The sequence below is a fragment of the Mustela nigripes genome, chromosome 2 (assembly GCF_022355385.1).
Source record: "Mustela nigripes isolate SB6536 chromosome 2, MUSNIG.SB6536, whole genome shotgun sequence".
Taxonomy (NCBI): Eukaryota; Metazoa; Chordata; class Mammalia; order Carnivora; family Mustelidae; genus Mustela; species Mustela nigripes.
This window is the reverse complement of record NC_081558.1, coordinates 23289962-23308007: the sequence shown is the minus strand read 5'-3', so window position 1 is coordinate 23308007 and position 18046 is coordinate 23289962. Positions and strand designations below refer to the sequence as shown.

The 18046-nt window shown below is 42.9% G+C and overlaps 1 protein-coding gene across 1 annotated transcript in view; it reads right to left on the bottom strand.

Moving 5' to 3' along the window:
* The window catches only part of CACNA2D3 (calcium voltage-gated channel auxiliary subunit alpha2delta 3), an 858873-nt gene that overhangs the window by 443975 nt on the left and 396852 nt on the right, over positions 1-18046 (bottom strand). Inside the window, exons 8-9 of the mRNA XM_059389977.1 lie at positions 17893-18043; positions 6239-6313 (exon numbers count right to left, since the gene is read on the bottom strand). Coding sequence (XP_059245960.1) covers positions 6239-6313; positions 17893-18043 — 226 coding nt within the window. The remainder of the gene's footprint in view (positions 1-6238; positions 6314-17892; positions 18044-18046) is intronic.

Genomic DNA, 18046 nt, shown 5'->3' with positions numbered 1-18046 from the left:
GTGGTGAGTGTGGACAGGCTTACAGGTTCCTGACCATAATGCAAAAGTTTTTTAAACCTTTACTGTTAAGTTGGATATTAGCTGTAGGTTTTTGTAGATGGTCTTTACCAATTTGAGGAAGTTACCTCTGTTCCTATTTTGCTGAGTTGTTTTTTTGTTTTTTTTTAAACCATGACTGTGTGTTGGATTTTATCAAATTTTTTTTTGAATTAATTGCTATGATCATATGATTTTGCATCTTTAACCTGTTGATATGGTAAATTACATGGATTGATTTGACACCAGGGTCAAGCCAGTCTTGCATATTTGGAATAAATCCTACTTCGTGGTGTTGTATTATTCTGTAGAAATAGATAAATATTGTTAGATTTGATGTGCTAAAATCTTGTTGAGGACTCTTGCTGTAAGTTTCTTCATGAGGACCTTCATGAGGGTTATGGCTGATAGGTATCTTTTTCTCATCATGGTTATCTCCCCTGCCAAGAAAGTATAGGTTTCTTCTTTTGTACTATTTTTGTATGGTTTATTGGGGAACCACTAGCCTCATAAAATTAGTTGGAGGGATTTCCCTCCTCTTCTATTTTTCTGGAAGAGATTCTGTAAAATTCATATTAATTCTTCTTTAAATGTTCAGTAGAGTTGTCCAGTGAAACCATCTGGAACTTGAGTTTATTTTTGGAACTTTTAAATTATGAATTCAATGTCTTTAATATTTATAGGACTATTCAGGTTATCTATTTCATCTTGGTTGGATTTTGGTAGCTTATAGTTTTTAAGAATTTGGTTCATTTCTTCTAAGTTATCAAATTTATGAGTGTAAAGTTATTTGTAATATTCCCTTATTATCCTTTTAATGACCTCAGTTTTATAGTAATAATCTGTTTCATGCCTATTGTTGATGACTTGTGATTTCTCTCCTTTTATGTCAGTCTCTCTGGAGATTTATTAGTTTTATTAATAAATTTTTTTGAAGGACCAGGTTTTGGTGATATTGATTTTTCTCTGTGGTTTTCCTGTTTCAATTTAACTGATTTCTGCTCTTTATTATTTCCTTCCTTCTGCTTGCTATGGGTTTTCCTCTCCTTTTTCTAATGTCTTGTGGTAGGAAGTTAGATTATGAATTTGAGGGTTTCCTCTTTTTAATATAAGCATTTAGTGCTATAACTTTCCACCTCAACACTGTGATGGCTTTGTCCCACATATTTTGATATATTAGGTTTTCATTTTCATTCAGTTTTATATTTTTAAAATTTTCTTCAAGACTTCCTCTTAGCCCATGCGTTATTTAGTAGTATACTTAATTTCTAAGTGTTTGGAGATTGTTCTGTTGTCTTTCTGTTATTGATTTCTCATTTGATTCCGTTATCAACAGAAAACATGCTCTGTATGATTTCACAACTCTGGGTAATTTATTAAGGTTTGTATTTTGACCCCAAATATTCTTTATCCTGGTTAATGTTCCACAAGTGCTTGAAAAGAATGTGTACTCTGTTGTTGTTGGGTAGAGTGTCCTATAAATGTTATTTAGATCTTATCGGTTGATGATGTGGTTCAGTTCTTTTATAACCTTGCTGACTTTCTTTTTAGTTACTGTCTGTGAAGCGTCCAAGTCCCCAACTATAATTGTAGGTTTATCTATTTCGGCTCTCAGTTCTATTAGTTTTTGTTTCATGTATTTTGAAGCTCTGTAGTTTGGTCCAAACACATTTAGCTTTGTTATGTCTTCCTGATGGATGGGTTCTTTTATTCTTATGTAGTGTCCTTCTTTGTCTCTAGTGATAGTAATTTTCTTTGCTCTGAAGATGACTTTATCTGATATTGATATAGCCAATCCTGATTTAAAAAAAAAAAGTTTGCATAGTATTTCTTTTCTCATCCTTTTACTTTTGACATACCTGTGTCATTGTATTTTAAGTGAAATTCTAGTAGTCAGCATATGGTTAGACTTCTTTTTTTAAATCCACTTGCCAATCTCTGTCTTTTAATTGCTGTGCTCAGACCATTTACATTTAAGATAATTAGTCACATATTAGGGCTTAAGACTGCCAATTCATCTTTTTTTTTTTCCTATTCATTTTCTCTGTGTCTTATTTCTTACATTCTCATGAATTACTTGTTAAGTACATTTCCCCCGCTATCTGAAAGTAGAACATTCCTATGGAACTTATCATAAACTGAAATGGCATAAAGCAAAGAAGCAATTACCAGTAATTCATATGGAAAAATGGTTGTGCATTCCTGGACCCAAAAATAATCTCTCTTAGGCTTTTCTGATACCTTAGGACACATCTTGCTACGTGACGCAGAAAATAAATGGAGATAAAGCACAGATGCTCACAGACATAGTTCAAAGCTATGGAGGCTTCATTCTATGTTTCAGAGTGTGGTTCCTGGGGAAGGAGCTTGGCAGGGACACTGTCACTGCTCAGGGTGCATCCTGCCTTGATAATGGCTCACTGCAAAAAAATGCTGGATGCTATTTTTGCTTTTTGCCTTTTTTCCATAAAAGTGAAATCCTGTTCAGCTATCTTTCAGTTAGCAAAAACAGGTGCTAATGTATGTCTTTTGTAAAAGCAAGGTGGTATAAAGTGAACTTTCAAAAACTGAGAGATACCCATATGCATCCTCTCACTATTTCCTTAGTGGTTGGTCTGGGTGTCATACTGTAAATATGGAATTTATCACAGTCTACTGGTATCAGAATTTACCACTTCCAGTAAGAGGTGGAAATATTATTTCTAATTAGGTCTTTTTACCCTCCATACTTTTAAAATATAATTAGCTTGTTTCCTCAGCAACTGTGGGCTCTACATCAAACAATGCTACAATTTTTGCTTCAAATATCCAATAGGACTTAATAATGTGATAATTAGGATACTCTATTATACTTACTCCTATTTTTACCCAGTCTGATATTCTTTCCTTTTTGAAGTTTCAAGCCTTTTTCTGTTTTTTACTTTCTATTTAGGGAACTCCTCTAGCCATTTTTTACAAGTAGATTTGCTGGTAAGAAATTTGTATAGTTTTCCTTCATCTGAATATGTCTTTATATCCCCTTCATTTATTAAGGACGTTTACACTGAATATACAGTTGTTTTCTTTCAATACTTAAAAAAAAAAAAATGCTCTGCCACTTCCTTCTGGCCACCATGATTTCATAGGAGAAGTCTGCTGTCATTCAAATATGTAGTCTAAGCAATGTGCCCTTTTTTCTCTGTTGCTATCAAGTTACTTTTCCCCCTTGTCTAATTATGTTTGTGATGTGCCCTGCCATGGAGTGACTCACGTTTACCTATTTGAAATTTGTTCAGCTCTTGAATATATATGTTTATGACTTTCACCAATTTTAGGAAGTAGGAAGTTTCGGCCAATACATCTTCAAATATATATCTAGTCCTGATCTTCCTCTCCTCTCCCAGGACTTTTGTGATATGAATGTTAGCTCTTCTGTTATCATCCCACATGTGCCTGAGACCCTGTTCATTTTGCTTCAGTCTATTTTCTCTCTGCTGTTCAATTGGGTAATTTCTATTGATCTGTCTTGGAGTTCACTGATTTTATCTTCTGTCATCTCCACTCTACTATTCAGCTGGTCCAGTGAGCTTTCTATTTTGGTGACTGTATTTTCCAGTTCTATAATTTCCACTTGTCTCTGTTTAACAACTTCTATTTCTCTTTTGAGATTTTCTATTTTTTTTTTCATTTGTTTCAAGAGAATTCCTAATTGCTTGTTGAAGCAATTTTATAATTTCAACATCTGATTGATGTCAATATTGGCTTCTGTTGATTGTCTTTTCTCATTCATGTTGTGATTTTTCCAGTTTGGGGGAATGACAAGGGGTTTTCTATTGCATTCTGGGCATTTTGGGTTTTACATTGTCAGACTCCAGATCCTAAACAATCTTGTTCTTAGCCATTGGTCTCTGTGTTGAGCTGAGGGTCAAGGGGGTGGGGTGGGATGGAAGGTCAATTTATCATTCAGCCCTGCTGAAACTGTGGAGGACTGTTCTATATTTGTTCCACTGGTATCCGTCTGGAGTAGGAAAGGTACTGTCACAAAGGTTTTCTGTTACGAGGTTACCCCTTCCCTGGTTGTTTGGCTAGAAGGGACAGGCTTTTCTTCAATTTTTTTTTTAAATTATTATTTTTGGTCTCTGCCTATTGTAGGTACAGGAAGGAGGCTTCTGGAGTGCTCCATTCGGACATATGGTGGGAATCAACAGGAGACCCAAGGAACCCAGCTCCATGACTTTAGGTCAAGACAGCTCACCTTGCAGCCTTCCTATAATTGGTTGTAGGCTTCAATCCAGGGTGTTTTAGTTCTAAGGGGTAGAATCAGATTGGAATGTGGCTACTCCTCATTGGCAGAATCAGATGGCCGGGTAAATTTTTATATTCAAAAGCCCTCCAGTCTTTAATAGCCATACATTTTCAAAGACAATTTTAAATAAATGTTTATTTCTCTTTCCCTAACACTTTTTTTCCCCTTCATAAGACCTCAGATATCTAATTGTCACACTGCTCCCTGTTTATCTGGGATGCAACCTGAAGGGAGGTTTTGATCATTTAAAGCATCTTTTCTATCTCATGTTGCAGACACTATCACTAAACACCTATCTGAGGCTTTGGAGGATATTTCAAGGCTACACTATGGGGAAGGGGGTGGAATACAGACCCAGGCAATGATCAAACAAGGGGGAGGTCCCTAGAAAAATTCGGTGATAAATTTTAAACAATTTAAATTATTTAAAAAGATAAATGGAGGTCTAAGTCATTCTTTTCTACCTTACTGCACAAAATGACCATGAATAAACATTCTCTAGATACACTTGTTCTTTGAACTACCATGTACTTCTTTCTCCCTCCAAACATAAAGCTTATTATGGTATTTCTATGGTATTTTCCCCTTGAATTGAAGCTTGGATATTAACTCTGGTATAATTTTTCTTTCTCACTTTGTATTCTAGCTGGAAGAAATTTCTCTCAATCCTCTGCTGGTCACTCCCTCAGAGATGCCCAACCCAAGCAAATGCTTCTACCATTTGCACCTAAGATAGTACCAATGCCACTCCCTGCCCCTTTGAGCCAACAGGATCTCCTCAGCACAGGCACAGTGCCTCACAAGAATCTGCCTTGCCATTGCCCTCAGCCACCTCATGGGAGCATGCTCTTCAGGGGGAGGAGCAGCCCTGCATAGCAAATATAACAAAGCAAAATGACACAGAGTGGCAGCTCTGTGTCTCAGGAGGTGTGATATTGTTGCTGCCACAGCCACACCTTCGACCTAAATCGTTACCCAGCCCTGTAAGGGGTGGTATGGTGGTAGCTGAGGTGTTTTGCACTGATAAGTTTAAAGATGGCTAAGGGGAGGGGGCACCCAGGTGGCTCAGTCAGTTAAGTGTCTGACTTTTGATCTCAGCTCAGGTCATGATCTCAGGGTCGTGGCATTGAGCCCCACATCAGGCACTTCCCTGAGCAAGGAGTCTGCTTAAGGTTCTCTCTCTCCTCTCTCCCTCTACCTTCCCCTCATACTTGTGTGCTCTCTCTCTCTCTTGCTTTCTCTCTCTAAAAAAAAGATAAATAAAAATAAACAATGAATATGGCTAAGGGGGAACAGATTTTATTTATCTGTTCAGTGAATTTTCCTAGAATGCTCCAACTAGAAGGACAATTTCTACCCCACTTCCTAAGGTCCTCCTTTAATACATCTTCATTTTGTTTCACAATATTTATATAGCAGGCAATGCTTCAAAGCCTTGGATATACAGCAGGGCGCAGATATAATCCTTATCCTCATAAAGCTTACCTTCCAACCAGGAGACAAGTTACCTCAATAGCTACCTCAAAGATTATTTAATCAATTATAGTAAGAGCATCAAGAGATTTAGCAAGTAGGTTCAATTTTCTTTGAAATCTCAGCAAAAGCCATAATCTTTCAATGGTGTCAACACAGGTATCAGGTGTAACACAGGATGTGCACAGAGCAAGGAAAAAAGTAAACAATACAAGTATTTCAGAACTATGGAGCTTCTGCCCTAAATGTCATTATTTTATTGCAAGGATTTTATTTATGCCTCTTCATAACTGTCCTATGCACTAGGGTTCCAAGGCCCTCAACAAAATGCCAATACTTTGATGAGTTTCTAAAAACTAGAATGGAATTACTGTCGGCCAGCACTGTGAGGGGGACGAGACCATGCCCCCACCCCTGATTCACCTGCCTGGAGGCAGGCCCTACCTCCTTGTTTGTCCTGTCAGCTTGCACCAACGTCCCATTCAGGCAAGGTTCCACGTAGTGAAGCTCCTCATTATACTGCAAAGAGATGAAACAGCCAAGAGGACACACATAATTAATCACTTGAGGTCTACTAGGCAATTGAAGGACACATGCAAACAAACAGAAAAGCAACAGAACTATGGGCTCAGTTCATTCTCTTAGGTGGCTTTCTCATTGGTGCCCTTATATAGGATTGTGCTGAAGCACCCGATAGTCTTCTCTTGTTTGAGGGAGAAAGTTCTAGAGCCTGTGCTGGTAGATAGCAGTGTTAAGGGCAAACACAGTTAACTAACAATCCTTTAGGTGTGACTCCAAACACTGGGGCTCTGTGGCCATGCTGGTCAGTGTGTGACCCAGGTGGAACCTAAAGAGCATCCCAGACTTGGGCGCACACAGTTGCAGCCTCTGTCTTTGGTTTTCTGGAGCACAAGGACCTGTGCGTGGGTTGCACATGAGTGACCAAAGAACGGAGGAAAGGAGAAGCCTTGGTGTTCCCCCATCATTCTGGGAGGCTCTGTGGCTTTTGGTGAGAGCACTACCCACCAGCCACCTTCCACACAGGCCAATGCCAGCCTTCCCATTACTTTTTATCCAAGAATACCCAGAATATGACCATTTGTTTTTGTCCAAAGCTAACAACCAGGAAGTGAAAATTTAAGTATGATTCTCTGCACTGGAGCTAGGCTGGGTCCTTCTAAAATGCCAATCAGGTCATGCCGCTTCCTGCCAACCCATCACACTTTCCACTGTTCTGCAGATAAACCTTCTCAGGGTGTGGCAGGGTTCTGAACACTTGACCCTATTGACCTTTCCAAATTCACTCACTCATTAGTTCTCCCCAGAAACTTAGCACCAGCCAGCCCTGATTCCCTTCCTGTCCTCTGGGCTATCCCATCTTCTCCTGCCACACAGGACCCTCTGTCTGGAGTCTTGCTCTGGCATTCTCAAGCTGACTCTTATCCATCCTCCAGGCAAGCTCCTTCCTGCCTCTTGTCAGAAGATGCCTCTAGTGTAGCCGAGGCTCCTTTCCTGTAAACTCCCAAATTCTGACAGCCTGGTGCCTGGATCCCTTACCATGGGTGGGCCCACACTGTCAGGGTCCATACTTGGTTCCTCCATGGGTTGCCTGTGACAAGCACAGGGCTGGGCCTGCAGTCAGTGCCCAAGAACAATGTGTTCAAAGCATGTCATCACATGTCATCCACTCCAGCTATCAAAAGCCCAGCCCAGAGCTCCAGAGAAAAGGAACCAGAACCAACTCTCAAAGCTTCAGCTCTCCAGCGAAGTCTGGCTAAGAAGTTCAGACTTTAAGTGTGTGCACCAGGAGGACCACAGAGGGCTGTGCACAGGGAAGTGAGTGACTAACGGGATGAGCGTAGGCCCACTGCTCTGGGCACACTGCAGGGACAGACTGAAGGGGGCCAGACACGCAGCTGCTTGAAGAGTGACAGAGACACAGCCTGTTTCGGTGCTAAGGCGCTGGCTAAGCAGGCCGGAGCAGTGATAATCATGACCTCAGCTCACTGTTACTGAGCACTCACTTCATCTAGGCACAGGCTATATTTCATTCACGGCATACCTTAACCTCAGTAGCAAGCCCTTCCAACCACACCCCCTTTACAGAGGCGCAAACCAAAGCAGAGCAAGGATGATCACCTTGCCCCACACCACTGGGGAGTCCATAAGGGGTGGAGTCCAGATACAAACCCAGGCAGTCTGACCTCACAGCCAATGACCTCAGGACCTCAAAGCCCCCAATTTGTCCTCTCTGGTCCCCAAAGCCTCTGTGCTGCTCATCAGTCTGACTTTGGCTCCCTCATTAGTCTTTGTTCTTGGTCACACAGAGCATTTGAAAAAATTACAGCTCCATGATCATATAGCTTGGATCTCCTCTGAAGAGGCATGGAGGAAAAACACGTTTATGTGATTCTGGAAATTAGCAATTGACAAACGAGAACATGACTTCCAGTCAACAAATGGGACACCATCTGAGGGTTCAGGAAGCACGTCACAGTCCAATCTGAAGAAGAACTTCTCCAGGGTTCTTGGTCCGTATGGGGCTGACGCTGGAAGTTGCTGGAGAAAAAGACATCCATTCCCCTGTCCTCCACCTCCCTTGCTGACCGAGCTGGTCAAGGGTGACAAGATGCCCATTCCTAAAGCCGGAAGCAGAAGCAGACTGAGCCAATCACAGTCACTTCCTCCTCTGCTGGCTGCATGCTTACACCCTGCCTTGAAGCTAGGGGTGGTCATGTGACCCATTCCCAGCCAACAAAACATAAGGGGTGGTTTTCTGGACAGTTTCAGGGAATTTTTTTTCTTGCCATTAGAGGAAAACTCTTCTCTACCCACTGCCTTCCTCTCCCATTTGGGACACATCTCACAGTTCAGCAGCCATTTTGCAACCATGAGGTGACAAGGGTAAGCATGGAGAGCAACACACAGAAAGACCGAGCGGCTGAAGCATCAAACCAAACATGCAGTGGCCCTGCTCCCATCCATGACATCATGGAACACCTGGTCGCTCTGTACCCTGCCCTCCCAAACTTCCCAATTCCATTTGCCAGGAATATTTTAAATTTTATCTACATTCTGCCTAATATACACTATCAATATTGATTCCTGGGGTTGCGGAATCTGAGTTGAGAGTCAGGACCCTCAGGTCCACATTCTGCCTCTGCCACATACTCCTTGTGTGGCCTTGGGAAAGCCACTGTACCTCAAGTCCTGCTTTCTTCTCCAACAGAAGGTGCTAAATGATCTTCTGTTTACCCTCCAGGGACTCCTGCAAGGGTCCCACGAGGCAACAGACTAGAAATTGCTTTGCTAGTACGAAGGCCTGTACACGTGGGGTGACTGCCGCAGGGGCTGGAAAGGAAAGAGGACCAAGATGTTCTTGCCCTCATCAGGGAGAAACATGTGCAGTAATCAAAACCATGCTCCCCATCACTGTGTGAGCCGTGGCCACAGTGGATGAATCTGCTCTTCTGAACCCCCGCCAGCTTGTTAGTGGCATCATCCAAGCTTGCAGTTGACTAATTTCCCTTGACTGCATCAGGATAAAGCTATGCTGAGCAATCTGGTCTGGATCACCGGAGGGAGTTGGGCTCAGCCGTCCCTGCGAGGGAGCGGTGCGCACAGGGCGGCTGTGCCCAAGAAGGCCCATCAGCTGTGCGTGCTCACCACGCTACCCTGTGCTCCTCCCTAGGGGAGCACCAAAGGCACCCTGGACATGAAACTGTTTCCAAGCTCCCAGCAGCTCTCCATTTGGAAACCTTCCAGTCTCTACATTTTAATGGATGTTCTCTAGATTTCTACTTTGTGAAACAATGATGCGGGATGGCCATATCAATTCAGAGCTGACGATCTGATCTCCTCCAGCCCTAAGATACAGTAGCCCGATAAACAGCTCTCCTTCATCCCTAGGTCAACAATCAGATATCAGTTGTCTAAAAAAGGAAAGGATGCAGTGCACACCATCCTCACTGTCCAGGTGGAATTTTCTTCCACCATCTGCTTTTGCTCCATCTCACTACCAAGAATGAACCCTAGAGAGGGACTCAGTCATCTCCGTCTCCACCCTGAAGTGGGTGGTCCTTCCTACAAATTTCTGGGAAATGGGAAGAGTCTCCTCCCAGGACAGGAGAGGGCTCAGGCATCCCCAGAGATGGTCCAGCCAGCCCACCAACCACTTGGTAAGAAGATGGGCAAAGAACTTTCACCCCTTCAAGAGCTAGAACTGCCATGTGGTCAAGGTCTGTCTCCTTCTCCCTTTCTTCTTTCTGGGCTGGCTCTCCTCTTCTAATCCACACAAAGGTAGAGCAGTGAACCTAAAGCAATGGAGGCAGAAAGGCCTGGGTTCAAATCCTGGCTCTGTCATACACCACCTGCGTGACCTTGGCCAAGGCCTCTCTCCTGAGTCTCAGGCTTCATGTTGAGGACTGCTGGACTTTGTGTTGAAACTGTAACTGAGCTTCTATTGTGAAGTCACCATGAGAATGAAACAAGGTAATTTGGTGAAGTGTCAACACAGAGCTCGGCATGTAAGAAAGAGAAAGAAGGCATCTGGATGCACGTGCACAAGGAAGAAAGAAAATATATATGCGAATGTCATGTGTGCTAGCTAGAGAGAAAGACCAGCAAACACGCCCTCCACCTGGAGCTGGCATTTACTAAGTAGGAAGGGGCTGGTGAGGACAGGGGTCATCTGCCCCTGACCACCTCTGGAGAGTACAGACTCTGTCTTCACTGGATGGAAGTGATACACCACGGGGAATGGAAGTGATACACCACGGGATGGAAGTGATAAGCACAGGGGACTGTCTAAATATCTAAGACAGAAACCACCCGTGTGCGTGGCTGTCCACTGTCCCACTCTATGCCACACTCTGAACCCTCTCAGTGACCAGGTCTTCAGCAGACCTAGAGTCAAGACAGTGCATCCCGCTCAATACCAAATCCCTCCCAGGAAGGATCCGCCATGGAGCTCTTTGGTCCTTAGTTTGTCTACCGAGTATCAACGAAGCACCACTATGTTCAGGGACATAAAACACTGGCTAAACTGGCACATGACCTTCACTGGGGAATGACCATGAACCACTGTCTCCTACATTTCTCCATAGAAGAATAGGCTCATTACATCTAAAGATAATGACTTTTTTTCCTTTTCATGATAAAAAGTGCTCATCTAGGAGGCTACCATGGTCCATCTGAAAAACAAAAGCAGAATTGAGGTAAACTCACGATCTTCAGGGATTAGATTACATCCCACCCGTCTCCTCTCTCGGGAAATTATCCTTCTCTCTCCCACGCCAACCACACAACTCTGCACTCTGACAGCAAGGACACGTCATCATCTGCCTTTTCCTTCCTTCTGTGAAATCCTTGTAACCATTCCCTACATCTACCGTTTTAAGGACACGCCAAAATCCTCAATAGGAATTTTAATGATAATCTAAAATAGGAAGGCTAAGCTTCAAGCTTCATTCGATGAATGGCCAAGAGCATGTTGGAGAAGGCTCTAAACACAAAGAATAAATGGGCTGGGCTCACCCACCAAGGCTCTCACAAGCTTTGGCATTGGTGTAGTATTGTGTCACATGCAGGTTCACGTAAATCAAAGTCTAAAGGCCAAGAGTGAAAACCAGCTGACTCTGGGCTCTGGGTGATGGTGAGAACTCAGCGCCACTTCAGGTTGGAAGCAGTGGAGTTTTCAGACCTAACAAGAAGACCATTAGTTGCCTAAGAAAGAGAATGAGGGGAGACCTAAGAAGAGAGAAACTTTAGGGGGACATCCCCACAGATCACCCTGCAACTGACCCCTCCATGTCTCCCCCTGTCTGTAGATGAAGTCCCAGTCGTTCCATGTGGCTGATCAGACTTGCTGGGTCTAGCCCGCCTCCCTCAGTCTAACCCTTCCTTTTATCATCAACCACCTCCACATCTACTCCATCTCCCCCATTCACCCCTAACGCCAGACAATGAACACCTTTCAGTCAATCCAACCAGGCTTGTACTTCCGGGGGTGGGTGGAGAGGAGTGATTACCACCGGCACATATCCCGTTCCTCCTGTAGGTGCCCCCAGCCTCCCAGCTGGCTACTTGCCCTTCCTGCCCCCTCCAAGACAGCATGGCCCCACTCTGCAGTGAGCACCGGCTCCTCACTTGTTCCCACACCCAACACTCACACACACAGAACCTCAAGTTCCACGAAGGGGGAGGGGGGACAACCTGTCTTCCTTATTTACAGAGGCAGCCCTAGTAGAATACGCAATTCTCGGCATTGAACAGAATTTGTTAATGATTTTTCAGAACAAAGAAATGAAAAGAAAAGTTATAGAGAAGATTACAGAGGGAAAAGAAGAGAAACAAAGCCTAGACACACACACACACACACAAATTGACACAGAGGAAAAAAGAGACTCTCCACCCCTTTCAAAAAAACAGATAAACAAAAAGTAAATGAAGTAAGTGGGGACGTTATAGAGAATCCTAAGTTCAAAAAAAAAAACCCAAAAAACAAAACAAAACAAAAAGCGCATAGAATTAAAGTGCTGGCATGCTCATGCAATGCTGGAAAGTGATGTAGAATTACTGGAACCCCATTAAATATTTATATGGTTTTATCGGTGCGCTTTTGATTAAACAACCTTTAGAATGAAAATGTGTAGGGCTTATGTAACAAAGCAGATGAACCCACAATATTTTCACCAACACAGGCATCCCAGGGATCTTCTGCATTACAAAAGCTTCTTGTGTAATTTGAAACACGACTGGACATAATTAGTAGTACAGAACAAATGAGCACTGCAAGAAAATACCATCCTCATACTTTTAATACGGAATCGATTACTTTAAAAAGCAAATCCATAGCAGACAAAGCACTGGAGAAACGGTTCTAAAGAAAATCCTGCAAATTAAAACCAGGGCACCAGAAAGTTCTGGGTTGAACTAACAAATGATGCTCTTCTCTATTCAGCTCTGCACAAACACAGGCTGTAGGAGGCATTTAAATTGATTTAACAATATCGGTCCAGTTAATACTGTGTTCATTTAATGCATGGCTTAGGCTTCTGTAAAATCATTTTTCAAATTTCAGCATCGGACAGAATTAGCACCCTCATTTTTATGATAATATTGTTAATTTAATGCATGGCTTGTAGTTAGACTTCAAAGCAAATCAGAAAAATATGCCTTTTCTCTTGTCAGTGACATCTCTCTTCATGCACCAGTGGTTTGACCTTAAATTTTAACTTCGGCTGCACAAAATCACTCTCATATTTCTTCTATTCTTCTATAATTTGATCATTTAGTTCATCAGTCTTAGACTTTGCAATACCCTGCCCATGAAAGCTAAAACAGTTTTTAACATTATCGTTTCATGTTTATTCTCTGGAAAGACCTGAATTGGAAGCTTTTCAGTATAATATATATAAGATGCATTTAGTCGATGAGCTTCACACAAACATGCAAACATGCAAAAATGACTGAAATGGCCAAGGAAAGGCTTTTTCACTATTTACCCCCCTCTCTTCCCTTCTCTATTATGGCCCTGAAAACCAAGAGGCAATGATGAAGTACGTTTGTATAAACAAATACCTACAACGCACAAGGGGCTTCTCTCATGGAAAAACAAGAATCTATTCTTTACTTTCTTCCTGAAACTCTGAAATGTCTCCTCACACATCTACCCAGCCAGCAGGAGAAAGCTGACGGTGTAATGAAGGGTGAAATGATAATGTCCTCTCCCGTAAATGGAATCCAGCCGACAAGAACAATGCCCCTCAAACAGATTTCCAGGGCATTCTGGACGGAGCTTCAGACCGCCCATCCCCCTGCCCTTATAAGAGACTCCAGTGGGGTATCCCTCTAGATGGAGGCAAGTAACCATTTAAATAGGCAGAAAAACCTACATACACCATATTACCAGAGCAATGTTGAAATATAGGTAGAAATATAAGGTAGTGGCAAAAACAAACCAACCAACCAACCACCATGATGTGGCAAGGTATCACTGGTGAAACATACTTAGCTTTGAGAAGAGACAATTCCAGGGAATACACATGGAGATCTCCCAATTATCAACCCACTATCTAGAATCATCAAGTGATGTAATGGACTGCTTGTGTCCACCCCTCCCCCCAACTTCATGTTGAAGCCTTATCCCATGGTGTGGTGATATTTGGAGATGGGGCCTTTTGCAGGTGATTAGGGCTAGTTGCGGTCACGAAGGTCCAGGCCTCATGATGGGATTAGCACTCGTAGAAGGAGAGACATTACCAAGCCTACTCCCTCTCTCTGTGAGAAGGGGGCTGTCTACAAGTCAGGAAGGGAATCCTCACAGGAAACAAACCCTACTGGACCTTGATCTTGGACCTTCCAGCCTCTACAACTGTAAGAAAATACATTTCTGTGTGACAGCCACCCAGTTTATGATATTTTGTTACAGCAGGTGGAGCTGATTAATACAGGGATACATTGTTTCATTGTGCTTCCTGATACTGTGATTTTTTTACAAGGTTACTTTTTTAAAGGTTGTGGCAACTTTCTGCAAAGCAAGGCTATTGGCAACATTTTTTCAACAGTGATTACTGACTTTGTGTCTCTCTGTCACATTTTGGTAATTCTCAAATATTTCAACGTTTTCATTATTATATTTGTGATGGTGCTCTGGGATCAGCACTGAAAGCTCAGATGATGGTTAGCATTTTTAAGCAATAAAGTATTTTAAAATTCAGGTGCATACATTGTTTTTAGGCATAATGCTACTGCACACATACAGACTACAGTATAGTGTAAACATAACTTTTATACGCACTGGAAACAAAAAACTTCATTTGTCTTACTTTATCAGAATACCCACTAAATTTTGGTGGGCTGGTTCCAAAGCTGCCATATCTCCAAGGTATGCCTGTATGCTTTCTGAGTTACACCAGCCTATTTAAGGGACATCCTCGTAATACCTAAGTATGTGCATACCCTTTGGGACAGCAATGCCACTTCTGGATTTTATTCAGTAGAAGCATACCCAACACTACAAAAACACATGCCCAAGTTCATTCTCTGCAGCACTCTCAAGTGGAAAACAGACCCATAACAGCAGGATACCCAGCAAAGGAGGACTGGTTAAATAACAAACATCAACTAGAGGTGATGAAATGCCCTGTTCTCGGGGCACCTGGGTGGCTCAGAGGGTTATGCTTCTGTCTTCAGCTCAGGTCATGGTCTCAGGGTCCTGGGATCAAACTCCACATCAGGCTCTCTGCTCAGCGGGAAGCCTGCTTCCTTCTCCCTCTCTGCCTGCCTCTCTGCCTAGTTGTGATCTCTCTCTCTGTGTCAAATAAATAAATAAAATCTTAAAAAAAAAAAAAAAAAAGAAATGCTCTGTTCTTCAAATATACTTGCTTATGATATGAGTATAGAAGCAAGTTGCTGAATATCCCAGAAAATAGGATTCTATTGCTGTGGAAAAATTACGTATGTTCTTATACATGTTAGAACTTGGAACAATGGCAAACAGCAAAGGAAGGGAAACTTTTCAGAGTTGTTTAAAATTTTTGCATACGTTGCCTATAATAAAACAATCAATGTGCAAACGTTACTGTTAATTAGTGGTGCTTTTTACCACCTAGGCCTTTAAATACAAATTCATGAACAAACTTGATCCATTCTTTTACACATTAGGGGGACAGAGTTCATGGATTTTACTCTAGAGGCTTAAAATTTAAAAAGTTCAGAGTATCTTCCTATTCATCAAAATAATTATGTAAATAGTCGCGAAGCTGATCATTCATGTTGAAAACTAACAAGTAGATGTACAGTGAGGGTTAATGGGACCTCTAATGGGTTTCTTTATATAAGGGGACAATTTGGAGCAAAAAAAAAAAAAAATACTTTTTTCCCCTTAACTATTCTAAAATAACTAGCATGTCTACTTTCAATTATCTTAATCACTCTGTCTTCATTATGGAGTTGACACTGTTTGTATATCTTAATGAACTTACAGAGATTATTTCAATCGATTGGTTTTGTTAACAGAACAATAAATCCTGACTGATAAAGGACCCACGATGTAATTAGTTAGCACTTCTTACTATGCTAATTTCTGATACTTCTGTAATGAGTAATTAAAGATTAATAAGAAAGATAGTCCCAAATTAGCTGCTGCTTATCTGGAAATGCTTCAGGATATGTGGGGGATCAAGCTACATTTGCATATTCACAAGGAGACTGGTAACTAGAGCAACTTGGCTTGATTTAGAAACCCGATGTTCTGTCTGAACAGTCCCGTTCCCCCCACCCCCAAGGAATGGTGCCCTGGGGTCATGCAGGTTCAGGGCGAGCCCACGTCTTCACTTCTGCTCATGAAGCAGAATGAGGGAAAGCCAGGCAGGTTCTGAGTTCTTTCTGGGCCACTTCTAGCTGTGTGACCTCAAGCTGGTGGCTTCTGCCTCGTGGTGTCTCTGCCTCCACTCCACATGGCACGGAGCTGAGGGGAAGCCCCCATGAGATCATCCACATTGGATGCTAAGGAGGAGTAGGCAAGGCGGCTGTAGAGATGATTCTAACACATATTTGAACCCTCACTCATGGCCAGGCACTGGCCCAGGCACTGGGTCTAGCTGAATAAATAAACAATAAATAAACTAACCCCTGCTCCCACGGAATTTCTTCTTCTGTCTCTCCTCCTTTTCTTCTTTAGGGTTTTTTTTTTTTTTTTTTTTTTTAAATTGAGAGTTATAAATCATGGGCAGTCTGCAGCTGTGCCTTCTTGCTCAGTCTGATCAGAAGCATGCAGGTGGGACACTAAGTCAAGCAATCTCAATGCAATAGAAATCCAATGTCCTTTAAACCCCCGTGCCCTTCCCCTTGCAAACTGTGCCCTGCAAGTAAAAGCAGCTATTGTGCCCATGCAGAGACCTCGCAGAGAGAGGGTATCGTGATGATGCACTCTGCTCAGGAGCCTGGGGAAGCCACACGGACCACATGCTTGGAGCCCGTCTGCCTGGCTCTTCAAATAACACCCCTTCCTTCATATCCTGCTCTCAGTGTGGGGCCTCCTGTGCCTGGGCTCAGGTAATCTGGCAGCAACTGTGTGGACAAGGGGAGTACTCAAACTTCAGAGTGGGCTGATGGCTCAGACGCATGTGGTTTGCCCCAAGATGTGCTGCTAGCTATATGTGGCAGAACTAGGGTTCAAACTAAGTCCTGACCCCAAAGCCCAAGCACCGTCCCCTTGTGCGCTGCCTCGGCTACCTGCTGCAGCCGGTCAGCGTCCTCAGTAGAGGTGAGGGGCAAAGCACAGCTGACCACCAGACACGAGAACCTGGTGAAGCACCCAGGGGAAAGAAGCAGGCTCACTGTGACTCTAATCTTTGGGAAAAGAGTGGGAAAGACTTCATACCACAGAACTGGGGAGAAGAGGAAAAAGAACCGGAGATGGAAACCAGAAATCGATTCTCCTTTTCAGGAAGCAAACTGCTGCCCTGCTTGGCTCTGGGTCTCCCACATCCCTGCTCTAGGACTTCAGGCAAGACACTGACCCTCTCAACCCCAGCAGCTGCATCTGAGAAAATGCCAAAAACCACCTCCTGCCTCTGAGAGCTGCTGTGAGGAACAAAGAAATGCAAATAGCGTTCAGTAGGTGCTTAATAAATGACTCTTCTGTTTCCAAAGCTGAGATCAAGTGTTTGGGGAGCCTTAAACAACTCAGTTTACTTGCTTCAGCCTCGTGATTATTATTACTATCATTGTCATCGGACTCATCTAGCTTAAAGTTAATTTCCACTAGCCGTTTAAGGACCATCTTGCAAGGTCTAATTCCCCAAGGTTCCAAAAAGGTTGGCCCCCAAGGAAAACCAAATCTGGTGCTACTCTTCCAGACGACAGTGCCTGAGTGCCAGGTACAGAGAGGAAATGGTGCTCCACTGCTCTCCTAGGCTCTGAAAGCCATTCGAACTTCCTGATTCAGTGAACCCCCACGGGACTAACCGGCCCTCATCTTGGGTGGGACATCCAATGCTGTGCGTACAAAAGCAGTAAGAATGGGAACCGGTTTCTGCTAAAAGAGTGGATGAACCCAGAGTACATAAAAAGCACAAAACAGCTGCACTCACAGCAATTATGTTGAAAAAGTCATCATCTCCCAGTGTATCCAGAATAGATGAGACGGTCTGCTTTGCAATAGTGAGACGGAGGCCTTTCATGCTGCCACTGACGTCCACTAAAATGACCACATCTTTCGGAGAAGTCGCCGCCTGGATGTACCTA